Source organism: Aquarana catesbeiana, linkage group LG03 (assembly GCF_042186555.1).
Source record: "Aquarana catesbeiana isolate 2022-GZ linkage group LG03, ASM4218655v1, whole genome shotgun sequence".
Classification (NCBI taxonomy): domain Eukaryota; kingdom Metazoa; phylum Chordata; class Amphibia; order Anura; family Ranidae; genus Aquarana; species Aquarana catesbeiana.
Genome location: NC_133326.1, coordinates 665,469,244 through 665,490,206, shown reverse-complemented (window position 1 = coordinate 665,490,206; position 20,963 = coordinate 665,469,244). Strand labels below are relative to the sequence as shown.

At 43.0% G+C, this 20,963-nt stretch overlaps 1 protein-coding gene across 1 annotated transcript in view; it reads right to left on the bottom strand.

Moving 5' to 3' along the window:
* The window catches only part of LOC141134076 (complement C3-like), a 77,476-nt gene that overhangs the window by 34,317 nt on the left and 22,196 nt on the right, over window positions 1–20,963 (bottom strand). Inside the window, exons 4-6 of the mRNA XM_073623662.1 lie at window positions 16,237–16,288; window positions 14,649–14,736; window positions 7,328–7,399 (exon numbers count right to left, since the gene is read on the bottom strand). Of these exons, the coding sequence (XP_073479763.1) occupies window positions 7,328–7,399; window positions 14,649–14,736; window positions 16,237–16,288 (212 nt within the window). The remainder of the gene's footprint in view (window positions 1–7,327; window positions 7,400–14,648; window positions 14,737–16,236; window positions 16,289–20,963) is intronic.

Genomic DNA, 20,963 nt, shown 5'->3' with positions numbered 1-20,963 from the left:
CAAATTTCCGCATTTCTGCATTTCCAAATTTCCGCATTTCCAAACTTCCAAATTTCCAAATTTTCGAATTTACGAATTTTCAATTTCCGAATTTTCAATTTTCGAAATTTCGGAATTTTCGAATTTCCCAATTTCGAATTTCCGAATTTTCGAATTTCCGGAAATTCAAAAATCTGAAAATCAGAAAATCTGAAAAAAAAGAAAGAAAATCTGTAAAATTCGAAATAATAACTAGCTATTAAATTATAGGTATTGGAATTTCCTTTCAAATTTGGCTGTTAGTGAACGTAACAAATACAAATTTATCTGAAGTTACGAATTATCCGAAATAACGAATGCCGCATCTAAACAAATGGAATGGAACAAATTAATAATAAATAATAATAATAAAAAGGTTTTATTATCATTATCATTATTTACTATTATTTGAACATTCGTTTAGATGCGGCATTCGTTATTTCAGGTAATTCGTAACTTCGGATAAATTCATATTTGTTATGTTCACTAACAGACAAATTTGAAAGGAAATTCCAATACCTATAATTTAATATTTATTATTAGTTAGTTATTATTTCCGATTTTTGAATTTTCAGATTTTCATTCTTTTGAATTTTCAGATTTTCATTCTAATGCCGCATACACATGAGCGGACTTTCCGGCATACTTGGTCCGGCGGACCAGAGTCTGCCGGACAATCCGATCGTGTGTAGGCTTCGGCTGACTTTTCCCCAAAAGCCCGCCGGACCTAGATTTGAAACATGTTTTAAATCTTTCCGTCGGACTCAGTTTGTGGCGGAAAGTCCGCTCGTCTGTGTGCTGGTCCGACGGAAAGCCCGCTCGTCTGTATGCTGGTCCAACGGACCAGATACGACGCAAGGGCAGGGTATTGCATTTCGCGCTCGCTGCAATAGGAAAAACAAATTTTCCTATTGCGGCGAGCGCCCTTAGGTCTGGTATGGATTTTAAAGGGAAGCCCCTACGCCAAAAAAACGGCGTGGGGTCCCCCCTAAAAACCATACCAGACCCCAATCCGAGCACGCAGCCCGGCCGGTCAGGAAAGGGGGTGGGGACGAGCGAGCGCCCCCCCTCCTGAACTGTACCAGGCCGCATGCCTTCAACATGGGGGGTGGGTGCTTTGGGGGAGGGGGGCCCTGCGGGGCCCCCCCTCCCCCAAAGCACCTTGTCCCCATGTTGATGAGGACAAGGGCCTCTTCCCGACAACCCTGGCCGTTGGTTGTCGGGGTCTGCGAGCAGGGGGCTTATCGGAATCCGGGAGCCCCCTATAATAAGAGGGCCCCAGATCCCGGCCCCCAACCCTATGTGAATGAGTATGGGGTACATGGTACCCCTACCCATTCACCTAGGGAAAAAATGTCAATAATAAAACACACTACACAGGTATTAAAAAAAAATTATTAGACAGCTCCGGGGGGTCTTCCTCCAGCTTCGGGGGGTCTTCTTCCGGCTTCGGGGGTCTTCTTCCAGCTTCGGGGGGCCCTCCGGTTCCTCTTCTCCCGGCGTCCGGTTGGTTCTTCTCCGCTCTCTCCGGCCTCTTCTCCCGGTGTTCCAGTTCTTCGGCCGGCTCCTCCGCTGTCTTCAGGCCGCTCTTTTGCCAGCGGAGGTCCAGACTTCTGGGCTTCTTGTCTTCTTCCCTCTTCTCTTCTCTTCTCTAGATGTTGACACGATGCTCTCTCCGGCTGGACTGCTCTCTGAGCGCTCCGTTGTGACTTATATAGGCGGAGACCCCGCCCCCTTATGATGTCACAGTCCCTGGGCATGCTGGGACTGTGACGTTTTAGGGGGCGTGGTCACCGGGTGATGTTGACCATGCCCCCTAAAACGTCACATTCCCAGCATGCCCAGGGACTTGTGGACAAGTCCGTTCATTCTGAAAGTCCGCCGTAACTCTGGCGAAAGTCCGTCGGAAACACGGGCGGATTTAACCCGCCGGAAAGTCCGGTCGTGTGTGGGCAAGTCCATCTGTTTTAAAGTCCGGCGCACCTGGCGGGCAAAGTCCGTCGGAAAGTGTGCCGGACCAAGTATGCCAGAAAGTTCGATCGTGTGTACGTGGCATTATTCTTGGATTTTCAAATTTCCAAATTTTAGAATTTTTAAACTTATGCAATTTCGAATTTCGGAAATTTTGAAAATTGAAAAATTCGGAAATTTTCTGAATTAACGAATTTGTCAAAATTTGTTAAAAAATTAATTTGGAACTAAACGAATTGCACGTCTAATAAAATCCCAATTATATACATTTATTGTTTTTGGTTGTAATTTGACAAAATGTGGAAATGTCAAGGGGTATGAATACTTTGTCAAGGCACTGCATTTGGTAATCCGGCACTAGAGTCACCTGACTTATACATGTATTGGAGATGTTTTACATGGCAAAGAATATGGTATTGCTGTCCATCCACCAATGAGATTAACATTTTTAACATTGCTCTGCCACACAGCACAGTCCTGTCTGGTGGGGCGGGGATAAAATGTATCCTTGCTGCAGTTAAGAAGGACCCCCCTTCCTCCTCTATAAACCACTAATACAAAGGGGGGGGGTAAGTAAGTATACTTACCTATGTCCATATGACTTTCCTATAATTTTAACAGTTTTCATTCAGCCTCCAATCTGCCTGGTCCCCACTCCCACCATTTTGAAAATCTTCCAGTTGAATTCTGTCCTACTGCGCATGCGCATGACCTCATGCGTCTTATCTTGTGCATGCGCCATACATCATCGTATGCATCTTTTGAAATACAAAGAAATCCCTTCCCCTATTGTCTCGTGAGCTCTCAGGGGGAAGTTTTTTTTGTTTTTTTTTTACAAGCAAATGAGTGTAATTGCTTACAGCACACGCCGCAGTCAATGTCATACATTTCATCTTACAGTGTTAGTTTATATCAGCAAGAAATGCATGCCGATGTGAATTTTAGAGAAAGGAGGTAAAAGATCTGCTTTAGGTAGTGTTTACAGGTCTTGTCCCCCCCCCCCCCCCCCCAGCCTATGAGTGGAGAGTGAGAAACAACAGACTGAGTTCATCTCTGTCACACTGCTCTCTCATCCTATCAGCATGCTCCTTGTCAGCATATGTACAGTATATAGGCTCAATGTCTTGCTTCTTCCCCTCCCAGTCTAAGCTCTGCTGTGTGAGAGATTTCTAGAGGCTGATACCAAGTCAAATTCAGATACATATGTTGATTACATTCAAGAAAAAATATATTTCAGGATGTACATGCAGAGATGCATTAATAGGCGTTTATTATACACTCCCAGGCCACTTTATTAGATACACCTGTTCAATTGCTTGGTAACACAAATCGCTAATCAGCCAATCACATGGCAGCAACTCAATGCATTTAGGCATCTAGATGTGGTGAAGACGACTTTCTGAAGTTCAAACTGGGAATAAGAATAAGGAAAAAGGGGATTTAAGTGACTTTGAACGTGGCATGGTTGTTGGTGCCAGACTGGCTGGTCTGAGCATTTAAAAAACTGCTGATCTACTGGGATTTTCACACACAACCATCTCTCGGGTTTACAGAGAATGGTCTGAAAAAGAGAAAATATCCAGTGAGTGGCAGTTGTGTGGAGGAAAATACCTTGTTGAGGTCAGAGGAGAATGGGCGGACTGGTTCTAGATGATAGAAAGGCAACAGTAACTCAAATAACCACTCGTTACAACCAAGGTATGCAGAATACCATCTCTGAATGCACAACACATCAAACCTTGAAGCAGATGGGCTACAGCAGCAGAAGACCACACCGGGTGCCACTCCTCTCAGCTAATGACAGGAAACTCAGGCTACAATTCGCGCAGGATCACCAAAATTGAACAATAGAAGATTGGAAAAACGTTGCCTGGTCTGATGAGTCTTGATTTCAGCTTCGACATTTAGATGGTGGGGTCAGAATTTGGATACATGAAATCATGGATCCATCCTGCCTTGTATCTTCGGTTCAGGCTGGTGGTGGTGTAATGGTGTGGGGGATATTTTATTGGCACACTTTGGGCCCCTTAGTACCAATTGAGCATTGTTTAAACCCCATGGCCTACCTGAGTATTGTTGCTGACCATGTCCATCCCTTTATGACTACAGTGTACCCATCTTCTGATGGCTCCTTCCAGCAGGATAATGCACCATGTCACAAAGCTCCAATCATCTCACCACTGGACAATGAGGTCCCTGTACTCCAATGGTCTCCACACTCACCAGATCTCAATCCAATAGAGCACCTTTGGGATGTGGTGGAATGAGAGATTTAGATCATGGATATGCAGCCAACAAATCTGCAGCAACGGCTTTATTTTATCATGTCAAAATGGACCAAAAACTCTGAGGAATGTTTCCAACACCTTGTTGAATCTTTGCCATGAAGAATGAAGGCAAAGGGGGGTCCAACCCGGTACTAGCAAGGTGTACCTAATACAGTGTGTGTGTGTGTGTTCCTGTATTTATACCTATATTCCTTTGGGACACAGACATCAATAAAAACCTGAGAAGGGATGTACATCACATGTTATGTATACAGATACGGATGCATTTCAATGTAAATCAGTGTTGCAGAAGAATATTAAAAATTGGCAATTAAAAAAGAAATAATATACATACATACACACACACACATATATAAATAAATACAGTATCTCACTTATCTCACAAAAGTAAGTACACCCCTCACATTTTTGTAAATATTTTATTCTATCTTTTCATGTGACAACACTGAAGAAATGACACTTTGCTACAATGTAAAGTAGTGAGTGTACAGCTTGTATAACAGTGTAAATTTGCTGTCCCCTCAAAATAACTCAACACACAGCCATTAATGTCTAAACCGCTGGCAACAAAAGTGAGTACACCCCTAAGTGAAAATGTCCAAATTGGGCCCAATTAGCCATTTTATCTCCCCGGTGTCATGTGACTGGTTAGTGTTACAAGGTCTCAGGTGTGAATGGGGAGCAGGTGTGTTAAATTTGGTGTTATCGCTCTCACTCTCTACCGGTCACTGGAAATTCAACATGGCACCTCATGGCAAAGAACTCTCTGAGGATCTAAAAAAAAGAATTGTTGCTCTACATAAAGATGGCCTAGGCTATAAGAAGATTGCCAAGACCCTGAAACTGAGCTGCAGCACGGTGGCCAAGACCATACTGCGGTTTAACAGGACAGGTTCCACTCAGAACAGGCCTAGCCATGGTCCACCAAAGAAGTTAAGTGCACGTGCTCAGCATCATATCCAGAGGTTGTCCTTATAAGCATTAAAGCCTCTCCTCCTTTTAAACGTTACTTCACAATTGGAGTCCCTTTGTTTCCGAGTGTATTTTTTAGATCAGAGTGTCTGCCTGTCAGGTTTTTTACCGCACCCTGCTGAAGTGATCCCCGCTCATTGCTGGAAGACGCTGGAGGTACTGGAGATTCATCAGTCCTTGCAGAAGGCTTAATCTGCCTGCGCTTAAGACCCCACTCTTGAGGGGGTCCACCTGTTCTGGTAAGGGTTCCCACTTACAGAGCTCCTTCTCTTCAGACTGAGACCCCTTTCTCCTTTCCCTATCCCTTCCTTTCAGCGAAGGTCGACGGGCATTGGAATTCATACCCTAATTGGACTTAGTTCATCTTTATTCATCTCTCCATATATTCATCAATTTTTTTGTATTCAATATTAACTTGTGTTATATTCATTGATTTGTGCATATGGACATTTTCTGAATGATTACCATTGTAGTATTTGTTATTTGCACTTCGTGTCACTTTAATTGTGATTGTTCATTTTTAGTGCAACTTATTTTATTACTTTATTTGCACCATAGGGATATTTGATGGTTTTTGTTGCAGCTTTGGTTCTCAAATTATGTAATTCTTTAGCGCGGTATTTATTTATTTTTACCTGTAAATTCTTGGGCTGTCTTGCATAAACTGCACATTTGAGATCTCCCCAGAGTGGCTCAATGATAATGAGGTCAGGAGACTGAGATGGCCACTCCAGAACCTTCACTTTATTCTGCTGTAGCCAATGACAGGTCGACTTGGCCTTGTGTTTTGGATCATTGTCCAAGTACGTCCCATGAGCACACACACACTAATTACAAGCAAACAGATCACAGGTGAGGATGGTTACCTTTAATAGCCATTCAAACCCCTTTGTGTCAACTTGTGTGCATGTTAGACGAACAAGACAAGGAATTGGTCGCACATTGGAACTCCAAATTATCTCAATGTCATCTTTATTGTAAAAAGGGTCAGACAGATACAGGCAATGGTAACCAGGGCTTTTTTTCTCAGAGAATAGGTGCAGGAACTCAACCATACCCACCACACACACATACCTGCCAAATGGCATCAAATAGTAGCTCTTCCCTCTGCATACAGCCCCCTCCCTCCACTGCCCTCATCCCCCCCCCCCCTCCTTAAAAGCTTCACCATCTGTCATATGTCTTACCTTTGTTGCAATATTAAGCTAAAACACCTATCAGGCTGTAGAACCTCCCAGCATACTATACTATACTACAGTCACTTGCAAGGGAGATCATGCAGTAGGAGCATCAACAACTTGTCACCAGGGAAAAAATGGAGACCACAGAGGGTGCAGCCTACCATGCACCCTCTCCTGCCCATGACTGCACTGAACCCTGGGTACCTGTTCTGTATCTCCCTGATCCCTGTCCGTCACTCAGTGGGATCTGCGCAGGAGATATGAGCTGTGGTGGGAGCTACTGGGAAATAAGCTATCAATTCTAAATGAAGAAGCTGGACTTCAATGTTACCAAGTGATAGTGGTGAGCAGGGAGCAGAAGACCTGAGCCAGAGATGGTGGAACTGAGTTCCCCCTAGTTCCTGCTGAAAAAAAGTCCTGCCTGTATCTGTCTGACCCTTTTGATAATAAAGATGACATTGAGATAATTTGGAGTTCCAGTGTGCGACCAATTCCTTGTCTTGTTCATCTTCCACTGTGGTGAGCCGAGGTCTGTACCTGTAATCCATTCTGCACCTGATTTTGCCTGGAGCGGTGTGCTTCTCTTTGTTCTTTGCTGTGTGCATGTTATCGGGCCACAATCACCAGGGTACGTAAACTTTTGATCAGGGTCATTTGGGTAGTTTCTGTTGTCAATATGATTTAAAAAGAGTAAACACAGTTGATTGATAATAAATGACTTAAGCCAAACGCTAACCATGAGTGAAAGAAAAGTGTTTGTGTTATCATTCATATTCTCTGAAAAATGGCCAAAAAATCATAAATTCTGCCATGGCATGTAAACTTATGAGCACAACTGTACATAAATATATATATATATATATATATATAATTTATTTACATTCCTTTTATGCTTACCTTGCTTAGGTAGAAAATGAGAGGACCTTTAGAAAGGTTGAAGTCAATGCTCATGTCCTTTCTTTCCTTTAGCTGTCATTAATGGAAAAATATAGTATGAGTAATGTGACCGAAACTCAGCGTTTAGCTATATAACATTTTTAACCACCTCGCAGTTCACACTGCAGAGATGTGCTGAAAATAAAGACCCTAACAAAGTACATGGATATAAAATATACTGGACCTCACTGACTAACAAACAAAAAAAACACTATAACCCCAAAAAAAACAATATATATATTAGAAGTCACCCAGATTCCTTCCGTTCTGCCCTCTGCACCGCCCACACTCCAACACTTAGACAGGAAATGGGAACTCTATAGACACTGATGACGTCATATAAGTTCCATATTATTGTAGCCAACAATCACTATAACAGCCCTCGCCCTTGGAACCTCCCAGATAAAGTGTTTTGTGTAAAAGGGCTTTGTGACGGAACCACTTGGCACCCCAATTAGATGCTTCCTTCAGCCATTTTTACCCCAATCTTTGAACACATACAAGATGCACATGCAAACTCACACAGAATGTATATACCACACAATCAGGTGAGGCTGATCACATTATGGTATGCAAATGAAACTGTATACAAGAATATAATTGACATAACTAAGAAACAGCCAACATAAACAGTATGCTACTCCATCTCTAGTAACTAATAGCTGACAGTGATTTAATTAACATGAACGAATGAACAACTAGCCACTTAAACCAGCCTAGGTCACCAGACCGTTCAGCACCTACGAACCTGAATACAAAGTACTGTACAATACACAATATTAAAAGTAAAAACACAAAGATGAGCAGAGAGACAGAAACAATAGGTGACTCCATTAACAATGGGAGAAAGACACTTAGGAGGCACACTATGGGAGAGACCTACTTACAATAAACACATTATACCAGGAGGCCCCAGTGGTTTGAGCTGATTACATTAACATCTACAGTCATTGTTGGTTTGAGGCATAGAGGCCCCAAATATGGATCCCGGGCCTAGATTCCCAGAGTCTGTGTGTTTTGGGAAAACAATCCCGAATCCAAAGCAAGACCACTCCAAGGGTCCCCCAGGCACACAAATCCCAAAGAGTAGTGTTCCCTTAAAAGCCAGGGCCCATAGTCAGTAGGCAAGAGGCCACCCGGCAGTCCCCTCCAAAAGCCCCTGTTCTGGTTGGGTCTGTCACAGGCTTACTCAAAGGGCTTAAACCCAATACCCTTTTTAATTAGTTTTTTTTCCCACCAGAAACTGAAAAAAAAGAAAGACATGAAATAAGATGAAAGTCAATAACACAACTTCCCCCTACAAAAGGAAAAAAAGAAAAAAGAAAAGGGGGGGGCAGCCAAAGCATCAACTAAAAAGCAACAGAAGATGCTGCTGACAAACACATAAAGGTAGCCCTTAAAATGACTGTTGGGTCTATTCATGGTTGTCCACAATAATAATTCCAGATTCTTGCACCTTACAGTATAAAGCCTCGTACACACGATCAGATTTTCCGACAGGAAATGTGTGATGACAGGCTGTTGGTGGAAAATCCGACCATGTGTACGCTCCATCAAATAATTGTTGACCAACTTTCCATGGACAAATGTTGGATGGCAGGTTTATAAATTTTCCGCGGACAAATGTCTGTTGTTGGATTTTCCGAGCGTGTGTACATAAGTCTGTCGGACAAAAGTCCAAAGTACAAACACACATGTTTAGAAGCAAGGACGAGCCAGAAGTGGTCGGTCTTGTGAACTAGCGTTCGTAATGGAGAATTAACATTCGTGACGTGGCAAATTATGAAATCTTGAAATGCAGCGCACATTCTCTTCTTCTTTAATGGGATAATAATGAAGCTACTTTGCTGGTGATACTGATGGAATTATTGCAAACAAATTTTCAAAGGCTTTTTTTCTAGTGATATCAAGAATAATATTATTATGCTTTTTTTTTTATTTGGGCAAGTTACCACAACAACATTATTCCGTAGTTTTTAAGATCAAAGATACAACTATGTTGGTGTCCCTTGTTAATTTTACATTGTATTTTTTAAAATGTAACTGCCTACTCCCAAACTGTCATTTGAAGTAAAACACATAGCCAAGTATTATTCTTCACAATTTTTTTATTGTGCATTAAAAAAAGAAAACAAATAAAATTAGACATGCTATCTGCCAATAGAACTTAACCAAGAAGTGCATTCTATGCATCCAAAAATATACAAAATATAACAAATCAAATCATTATTCAACCAAAAAAATAATGTCAAAGCAATAACTCCAAGGCCAATAATAAATAACACTTTATCTCCTCAGATTCCATAACATGTCTGGTTGACAAACGGCCTTTCAGAAACAAACTGAAAAACACGAAATGAAAAACATGAACTGAAAAGCGCTAAATGAAAAGTGTGAAAAGAAAAGCGCAAATCAACACTCACCAAACTTCTATTAACACGAAATTAGCAGAAGGAGCCCAAAGTGTAGCGCTAAAGAGCTGAAAAACAACGTAGTATGTCACGACATTCGTATTTGTTGGCCAACAATTGTGTGGCCGTGTGTATGCAAGACAAGTTTGGGCCAACGCCCTTCGGGCAAAATTCCACGGTTTTGTTGGCAAACAATCCGAACGTGTGTACGGGGCTTAAGACAGAAATTTGGATTTAATCTTGCCATTTACAAATAGAATTTTGTTCAAAATTTTTCATTTTAAGAATGTTCAATCAAACAGGGGGTCGAACCGACATTAGTTTCCAACCACAGTGATGAAAAAATTTGAAGGAGTAGGATGGAAAGTTTTTGTTGCACAAACAAATTTCAAACAGTGAATGTGGTATTCTTTGCGGAAGGTTCATTCATTTATTAACTGAAGGTTAAAAGTAATGCCACGTACACACGGTCGGACTTTCCGGCAGAAAAGGTCCGACAGAATCATTCCATCGGATAGTCCGATCGTGTGTGGGCTTCATCGGACCTTCTCTTTCGTAAAATTCTGACGGACCTAGAAATAGAACATGTTTTAAATCTTTCCGACGGAATCAATTCCTATCGGGAAAACTGTTCGTCTGTATGCTGTTCCGATGGACCAAAAACGACGCAAGGGCAGCTATTGGCTACTGGCTATTTGACTTCCTTTTTCTAGTTCCGTCGTACGTGTTGTACGTCACCGCATTCTAAATGATTGGACTTTGGTGTGATCATGTGTATGCAAGTCCATTTCAGCGGAACTCCGTCGGAACTCCATCGGAACTCCGTCAGAAAAACCGTCAGAGTTTATTCTGCCGGAAAAACCAGTCGTGTGTACGCAGCATAAGAGTTTTTTTATGTACTTTGAACATTCATGAAGTCATCGAATGTACTGATGAGAATTTTTGTACAAATATATAGAACCATTAACAGCGGAAGAAGGAAGCTGTCATATTTAGTAGTGTAGCATACCCCATATAGGAGCTGCAAAGAACAGGGATCCCCCCACTCCTGCACAGCCAGGCACACAGAATCTTCACAGGCACTCAGAGTCAGAAAACAGTCCTTAGCTTTGTTTTTTATTAGGGGGTTAACAACTTGGATGGGGATATGGAGTTTATGGGATGCCCACTTGACTGTAACAAGAACTTCAGGGACAACTTTCTATATACTGTACAGACTCCTCTTCAGCTTTCCTCCTGCACACACTTCTGCTGATTCACACCTGATGGAACCGACAGACTCCTTGTCAGTTCAGTAACAGCCCAATTATGGGCAGGAACTCACAGTCCCTTCAAACAGCATGTGGAGTGAAACTGCGCTTTTTATCTCCTTCCTCTGTCTCCACTGATCCAGCACCACTTCTTCAGGCAATTCTGAACCTGGCTGCAGCTGCCTCTTCCACTAGCCCTCCTGGCTGTCTCTCTACACCAGTGGTGGCTGGTGCTCAAAATTGTTTGGGGGGGCGCAAACAAACTGAAAAAAATTTGAAGAAAAAAACATCAATTGCAGCCACTGTGCCATCAAATGCAGCCACCGTGCTCATCAAATGCTGCCAGTGTGCTCAACTGCCCATCATATGCTGCCAGTGTGCCCATCAAATGCTGCCAGTGTGCCCATTAAATACTGCCAGTGTGCCCCCTGCTGGGCCCAGCACTTACCCTGTGTCTGTGGGGCAGCAGGTGACTGCGACGAGTGGGGTCCTTCATATGTCTCCTGCCTCATCTCCCGTCCTCTCCTCCTGATAGGTGTCCAATAGGGGCGCCTTTTGTTTCAGCCAATCAGGTGACAGGTAACAGACCCGAGCACCTGATTGGTGGAGAGGCGGCTCAGTGTTAGGAAAGCGAATAGTCATTTGCTTTCCTAAAACAGCTGAGTGGACTGCGAGCGCCAAGCATGGCGCTCGCAGTTCACCTATTTTGCAGCCTATTGGAGCCTTACTTGCCAGCTCCGCTCGGGCCGTGCGTTCCACGGAGCTTCTGACATCACTTCCGGTTTACCACTGGCACAGGGAAACCGGAAGTGACGTCTTAACTCGGAGAACAAAGCACCTTCGAGTTAAGTGATACTACGGACAAGCGGAAGTAGTCCAGTGCAATGGACTGCGCCACAAGCCAACTCAGAAGCCTGCAAATGAAGCGCCTCATCTGCAATCTCGTGATTGCATTGACGTTGTGCTTCCCATATGCACTGTGTCCGGCGCCCGAACACAATGCACTTAAAGGACATTTTTTTCTATTTTTTTTTTTTTAAAGGGCCTTTTTTTTAATTTTTCTTTATTTTCCTAATTTTTTTGTGATTGCTGGGGGGGGGGCGCTCGTGCGCCCCTATGGACAGGTGGCCACTGCTCTACACCAGTCCACCTGACTGACTCTTCATCAACCCACCCGGGTGACTCTCTGGAGATCTCTCAGGGCAAAGGTAGAAGACTTAAGCCCACCTCTGTCTTCAACGGAGACTGGCTACATGTGGCAGTCTCCCCCCTTTGTTAGTCCCAACAGTGTTGCATTACTCACTCTCTCCTCTTTTTGCTCCTGTACCTCCAGGAAATCCTCCTCCCTTGTGTATTTGGAAGGATCCTTCCAGCACCCAAGCCCTGGTCACCCCCCAGACTAGGGCGCACCCCTCAGGGCCACCGACAGCCTCCTCAACACTATATCGCCATCTTCCACCTGACTGCCCCTGCTGGCATGGCTCATCAATATTTAAAGGCTTCCTGCCAGGCCCAATCCCGGGGATTGGCCAGAGACCTCTAAATATGCTGAGCAATTCCTCCTAGCCTCCGCCCAGCCAACACTCTGGAAACAGGGGGAGGCACCAGATCTGCTGAGATGCGTCATCCAACCCTGAACTCCAATAATCCTGACCCAATTATAGACTCACAAATTTACAGCATGAGTCAGGATATGGTTTGCCTATTTGCCTTCAAGCACACACTAGAGGGTGCTACAGTAGCAGGACATGTTTGGTTCCTGTTGAATGGGCTAAAACTTTGACATTGGGACAAAAGACTCAAGAGGCAAAATTGAGTCCTAACTTCTGCTGGGAATAAACTGGAAGCTTATCTCTGTTCATACTGTAAGAGTTTTTAACCACCTCCCTCCTGGCCACTGTAAACGGCCAGGCAAAAGCTTCCTTGTTCCAGGAGCATGTAGCGGTATGTCCTCCTGCTCGCTCGCCTCGTTGGCACCCCAAGGGGAGGCACAGCAGTGCAATTTGTGACCGTTGTGTCCCACAGACACAGCAGATCACCGATCTGGTTACTGGGCCACTGTGATTAGCCTTGTGACCTGTGGCCAATCACAGCAATCACAAAAGTATACAATGGTATCATAAATGGATGCCAAACACAGTTAAAATGATTGCTTACTATATACGGTGATCATCACTGTAATAAGCAATCATAGTATAAAAAAAAAAAAAAAATTCCAAATCTCCCCTAGAGCATTGTTGTCACTATGGTGATACTACACTACTCCTGTCACAATATGTAAAAAAAATTGTAAAAAAAAAAAATAGTAATAAAAAAAATATAACATTTTTTTTCTTTTACATACTGTCAACAGTCAGTGTAAATAACCATCACACCAATTATAGTATCTCTGATCACTGCCACACCAGATATAGTGTCCCCGATCACTACCACACTACTCCCAGTGTCCCTGATCACTACCACACTACTCCCAGTGTCCCTGATCACTACCACACTACTCCCAGTGTCCCCAATCACTACCACACTACTCCCAGTGTCCCCGATCACTACCACACTACTCCCAGTGTCCCCGATCACTACCACACTACTCCCAGTGTCCCCGATCACTACCACACTACTCCCAGTGTCCATGATCACTACCACACTACTCCCAGTGTCCCCGATCACTACCACACTACTCCCAGTGTCCCTGATCACTACCACACCACTCCCAGTGTCATTGATCACTACCACACTACTCCCAGTGTCCCCGATCACTACCACACTACTCCCAGTGTCCCCGATCACTACCACACTACTCCCAGTGTCCCTGATCACTACCACACCACTCCCAGTGTCATTGATCACTACCACACTACTCCCAGTGTCCCCGATCACTAATACACTACTCCCAGTGTCCCCGATCACTACCACACTACTCCCAGTGTCCCCGATCACTACCACACTTCTTCCAGTGTCCCCGATCACTACCACACTACTCCCAGTGTCCCCAATCACTACCACACTACTCCCAGTGTCTCCAATCACTACCACACTACTCCCAGTGTCCCCAATCACTACCACACTACTCCCAGTGTCCCCAATCACTACCACACCAGTCATATTGTCCTTAATTACAGCCACGCCAGTGTGGTTGTAAAGTCAGAAGGTTTTTTATCTTAATGCATATGCATTAAGATAAAAAACCTTCTGTGTGCAGCAGCCTCCCTCAGCCGCCCAATACTTACCTGAGCCCCCTCGATCTAGTGATGTTGCAGGAGTGCCTTGGCTGCCCAGGACTCTCCCTCCTCATTGGCTGAGACAGCAAGGGGTGCCATTGGCTCTCGTTACTGTCAATCAAAGTCAGTGAGCCAATAAGGAGAGATAGTGGGCGGGGCCCAGCCACAGCTCCGTGTAAGAATGGACACAGGGAGCTGTAGCTCAGCTCGGGTGCCCCCATAGCAAGCTGCTTGCTGCGGGGGCACTAAGCAGGGGGGAGGGGCCAGGAGCGCCAGTGAGGGACCTGAGAAGGGGAGGATCTGGGCTGCTCTGTGCAAATCCACTACACAGAACAGGTAAGTATAACATGTTTGTTATGTTTAAAGAAAAACAACTGAGACTTTAGTATCATTTTAAACTTACTTTATCGAGGGTAGACGTATCTGGGATGAACCCAGACAACATAACTACTTCCACCACAGCTACAGATGCATAACTTGCTTTCAAGGACCTTAAAAATTTTAACAAATATATCAGTAAATTTAATTAACAATTATGTCAAACAACTAAAATGCAGCAAAATAGCTGAATAAAAGTGAGCTGAATGGATTGGAAAACAAATCCTTTGGCAGGTCATGCAGCTCCTATATATGTAGTGTCTATTTAGATGTAAACCTGGAATTGCTGAGGCTGATGCTTTGCTGGCATTGGGTGTATGTTTTCATGTTAAGTGCATACATGCCTCTACCAGACATCACTGACCATGCCTTCATCTGCTTTTCTCTCCAGGCAGACAGAGCCATCTTTGTTCAGGCATCGTCTAGGGTCAACATCTACTTCCTGGACTGAGATGCCGGTGTTCTATACACAGGCACCAGGATTTACATGATTGTGTCATCTCTGAGCCGGTGTTCTATCAGATAGCCGCTACCCATCAGAAAGCCGCTATCCGGCCTACTGCGCATGCGTGATGCGCAGACGAAGTGACGTTGCCTCGTGGCCATCTTGGCACTCACGCACTCGTTCACAGTAAGCCTGGAGTTAGAAGTCGGCAAGCGGACATCTTTATACACCCAGCAGAGTCTTGCTTTTCACAGTTATTTTTAACAGTAAACTCCGCTTACATAGTGAAATGCAGTACTTAGAAGTCCGTAACACTGTTTTGATGTTTAATTGTAAAAGCAGCAGTGTTCGGTCACATCCGCAAACCTGTGAGGTCAGCAGGCTTGCCACTGCTTTTAAGTGTAGCCCTACCATTTCACAAAAAAGTGTGAAAATGGTAAAAATGGCAAGACACGGCTTGGGACAAGTCCTTTATTAAAAAATAAAAAAATAAAAATGTCCCACGAAGTCTTCTTCTTCTCTTGCTCCACTGACGGACCGAAAAAGAAAAAAAAAAACGCCCTCAGTTATAAAAGAACTGTCAAAGTGAAGACGCGTCATACGGCGGGTGCCTCGAATGGAGGCGGGTCGGTCGCGTTTTTTTTTTTTTTTCATCGGTGGAGCAGGAGAAGAAGAAGACTTTGTGGGACAGTTTTATTTTTTATTTTTTAATAAAGGACTTGTCCCAAGCCGTATCATGTCATTTTTTTTTAAATTTTGGTGCTGGGTTCCCCTTAAAATCTATACCAGATCTGAAGGGTCTGGTCCCCACGCCTTTTTTTTTTTAAATATTGGCACGGGTTCCCCTTAATATCCATACCAGACCTGAAGGGCCTGGTATGGAATTTGGGGGGACCCCCAAGCTATTTTTTTTTTTAAATTTTGGTTCCGGGTTCCCCTTAATATTCATACCAGACCCAAAGGGCCTGGTAATGGACTGTGGAGGAATCCCATGCAGTTTAATATTTAATTGAAAAAAAAAATGTATATACATAATAAAAACATAGATATAAAATAATAGAATTGGCCCAAAACCCATTGTATGTGTCTATAGGAATAAGAACCCTTGTCTCTCTTCATTTCCCACAGATACAGCTAAAATGTTTTAATATTTTGGTTTATGCATTACCTGACACAGATGGTGATGGCCACAGTAGACTTCACATCTTTGGGGTTCTCAACTGCTCGAGCGGAAATAAAAAAACTCATTAAAATAAAGCAACATAAATCATTATATATATATATATATATACACACAGTATTTTTAACTACGGCTTATATACGTTTTTCTTGGTATCAACTTCCTCGGTGTAATTCCCAGTAAAGCAGTACTCAGGCCATAGCTCCCAACTGTCCCTGATTTGGAGGGACTGTCCCTCTTTAGGTATCAAAGCTCTCTTCCCTTTGCATGTATCCTTCTTTTTGGTCTGACGCATAGACCTCTATAAACAAATGCAACATTCAGTTATTGGACATGTTTTGCTGCAGTCCACCATACATCTAACCACTAAATTATTGCATTTTTATCTTTGAAAGTAGTGATGAAAAAAAAAATCACCCAATTTAACCAATCTTTTTTTTTGTATAATAAGTCTTCATGGTCTACATAAATTGGTGCATTGCAGGAGTGTGCCCTTTGCCTAAATACCTTATACCAGGGATCTCCAAACTACGGCCCTCCAGCTGTTGCCAAACTACACGTCCCATGAGCCATTGTAAAACTCTGACATTCACAGACATGACTAGGCATGAGGGGAATTGTAGTTCTTGAACAACTGGAGAGCCATACTTTGGAGACCCCTGCTATACTAAGGTGTCCCTCTTTCTCATCTTAGAAGGTTGGGAAATATGCTTAGACTGGAAATAGGAAGAGACAGTACTAGTAGCTAGTCACAATATGCTGAAAAGGAATATGGTCATTGAAAGGGACAGTAGAGTGAGCCGGTAGTTATACTCTTCAATTTGTAGTGTCTCTCTCATTGTCTAATAAGTAGACTAAAGGTGTGTTCCTGACCCAGCTGTGCTGCTGCAATGTTGGCAGCGATATGGCTATGCTGTCCTACAGGGATACTTAAATTGTAAGCCATCACTCCGGAGCAGAGGCTGGTCGCTACCCTGCGGTATTTGGCGACAGGGAGAAGCCTGCAGGACTTGAAGTTCTCGACAGGCATCTCCCTCCAGGCTCTGGGGATCATTATCCCAGAGACCTGTTCTGCCATCATCCAGGTCCTGCAGAAGGAGTATATGAAGGTAAGAATTTTATCCTTTAATATCACATTTTATTGTATTGAATGTTTGCTAATATATTGTATTTCTTTCCTCATTCCCTAATTACCATGATTGGAATATGCTGTGAATGTCCCCTTTGTCCTCATGCATGCTAGATTTGTATGTAATTATTATTTTAGGTCCTTCATACATATTTGCCCTTCAATAACCTCCCCAGCATGGTGTCTCCTGGCCCTATATTCACCTCATGTAGTCACTTAACAATGTATTTTTTCAGCTCCATAGTAGTGCTTTACCCCAAACACCCCCTAAAATGTTTGGAAATGTTATTATTGCTTTAAATTCTGGCAGAGTGCCAGAGGTTTTTTTTTTGTGGTGTCCCCAAATAATTTTTAGTAACTCTCCTTCCCCCAACTGCTAAGTCAGCTGATCCCAATTCTCTATCCTCAATCATCTATCTGCTGACTTTGCCAAACACATACACACTATACCCATCTCTTTTGTGGTCAGATGTATGGATGAATTCCCCAAAGCATGTAGTGCAAGGGCCGGCCTGTATACTTTCAAATGGTACTGTTTAAAGTTTTTGGATCCTATTATTATCTTGATAGGTAATAGCAGAATGTCCAAATGTCCTCAAATGTGTACAGTGTGTATTTATATCTTGGTATTATGACACTTCTTACCTGTCCAGTGGTCTGCCAATAGTGTAACTAAGGAGGGGCTGTTCCAAGTAATACCCATTATTTAGGCATTCATCTCTCAATGAAGTGAAGAGGGTTACCTGTCCAAGATTTCCACACACCCCCTATAATGTTAGAAATGGCCCATGAGAGGGGGGGGAGGGGGAATATGATAGGTGTACCTTATACTTTGGCGTTGTTAAATTCCCCTTAACAAATACTATCTGGAGGTTGCCCCATAATGTTTGTGTCTAATCTGCTTGCCATGTTTCTGAGAAAAAATAGTAATGTTTATTGATAAAGTCAGAGGAAGGGAATATGGGGATTATGACGGTGCCAGGAAAAACACAGTATATTTTTTAAAATAAATAATTTTTATTAAGACATATCATGTATATAAAAAATATAAACAGAAAGATTACAAAATCAAGGTGTGCATAAATGCTAAAAACATATCTGTAGTGAACTTCACAGGGCTTGGCCTCATGGGTGTGACGGCCAATGCGAAGGGTAGGTATTTTAATTATCCGACATGTTTCGCCAGTGTTGGCTTCTTCAGGGATAGGTTGTTAATACCTAGAACGCTACAATAATTCTGTGAAAATGACATAACAATCAGTAGATGTAATCGAATAAATGATACAATAGAAAAAATATCATTTAAATAGATATATATATATATGTTTGCGAGCTGACAGTATAGACTGGTATAGATTATTCTGCGCTACCCCAAAACGAAAGACAAGGGAAGCAGCCAACACGACCAACAAAGTGTAAAATGAAAAGGCAACAAAAAGTGTGGCGCTAGACAATGTCATATATTAATGAAAACAAACAAATTGGACAAAGAGGAAGGATCGTGAATAACTGTTTTTGAACATATAGTCCTCATATGAACCTCAAAGATGTATAGTCTATGTGGCAATATATTTAGGGAAGAATATTGAAGAATTATATTAACATCTTGACTGAAAATCCGCTCACTACCACCTAGAGTTGAGGAGGCTTACCGGATATGATGGACCCAATGGGGCGTACGCCGGATTGGGTCAAACAAGGCTTAGGTGGTGAGTGGCTGTATGTACTCAAGGGACGTGGCGGTCTCACGGGTTGGTTGTATTCATCCGGATGGTGCCAGGAGCTTGAAAAGTGTAGGTGGTCCCCCAGATGTAGGAGGTCATGTAGATCTCAAAAGAGTGGTAGGGTGTTCCGTAAGAGGACCCCTCAAATCCAACATTCAGCGGACCAGGAATAGATGCAGAGGAGTGGAAAAAGAAAAAGAGGGCCACATAGTGTGAATCCGAAAAAACTAAAAAATATTTATTTAAAGTAAAATAGATGTACACTCACATGTAGATCCAAATATTAAAACAGCGCTTGTTTGAGAAAAAGTGGCAACAATGGGGTCCTGCCCGACGCGTTTCGTCATCAAAAGACGTCATCAGGGGGGAACTTGATCCCCCCTGATGACGTCTTTTGATGACGAAACGCGTCGGGCAGGACCCCATTGTTGCCACTTTTTCTCAAACAAGCGCTGTTTTAATATTTGGATCTACATGTGAGTGTACATCTATTTTACTTTAAATAAATATTTTTTAGTTTTTTCGGATTCACACTATGTGGCCCTCTTTTTCTTTTTCCACTCCTCTGCATCTATTCCTGGTCCGCTGAATGTTGGATTTGAGGGGTCCTCTTACGGAACACCCTACCACTCTTTTGAGATCTACATGACCTCCTACATCTGGGGGACCACCTACACTTTTCAAGCTCCTGGCACCATCCGGATGAATACAACCAACCCGTGAGACCGCCACGTCCCTTGAGTACATACAGCCACTCACCACCTAAGCCTTGTTTGACCCAATCCGGCGTACGCCCCATTGGGTCCATCATATCCGGTAAGCCTCCTCAACTCTAGGTGGTAGTGAGCGGATTTTCAGTCAAGATGTTAATATAATTCTTCAATATTCTTCCCTAAATATATTGCCACATAGACTATACATCTTTGAGGTTCATATGAGGACTATATGTTCAAAAACAGTTATTCACGATCCTTCCTCTTTGTCCAATTTGTTTGTTTTCATTAATATATGACATTGTCTAGCGCCACACTTTTTGTTGCCTTGACAGTATAGACTGACCTCCACCACCACCCAAAGGGCACCAAGAGAAAGTCCCCACACAACATCGGGCAGCCCAGAGATCCCCATCCCGAAACAATCACCCAACCAGACATTCTATAGATGGAAATGAGATACCTGCAAGTCACCAGGGGGGGCCCCCACACACCTCCAGCACTAAACCTCCAGCCAAGATCACAATGAGTAGCTGCAGGGGGCAGTAAAAAGGACCTGGCCAAGTATGTATCTAAAGAGGTATAAATTATTTAGAATAAGATCATTTATCATAATGTCATATTTTTCAAAGAAGTCATATAAGTTCCAATAGTTGGTGGAGAAAATTCATTATATGGGACTAAAGAGTCTCCAATTAATGTACTTACAAAATAGTGCTCTTTAAAGTGAATGGCAGGACACCGATAAGTCCTTCAGCTTAGAGAGAAACTTTAAGCAACAATAGGAGACGTATCTCTATGATTTGCATAAACAGGAGAAGAGTTTATATGCCACTTGTAAGATTATCTGGGGGGGAGAAGGTATAATCACAAAATGCACTTTGGTTGATCCATAGGTAGATTACACCAGCGAAAAGCAAGGTAAGTACACACTTACCATTGAGTAGATATAAAGCGAAATGCTGGGCTAAGTAAAGCCTGCAGCCAGTGATAACACTAGATAGGAAAAACCAAAAAGCAAAAGATAGTAAGAACAAGAAGTAAGTCTATTAAGGCGCCAAGCATTAAGGGTCCATACTAGTACCTACCCAGTCAAGTGGTGGTTGATACGTCGGTGTCCTGTAACATCCCTGGCGAGTGTGCTGGCCT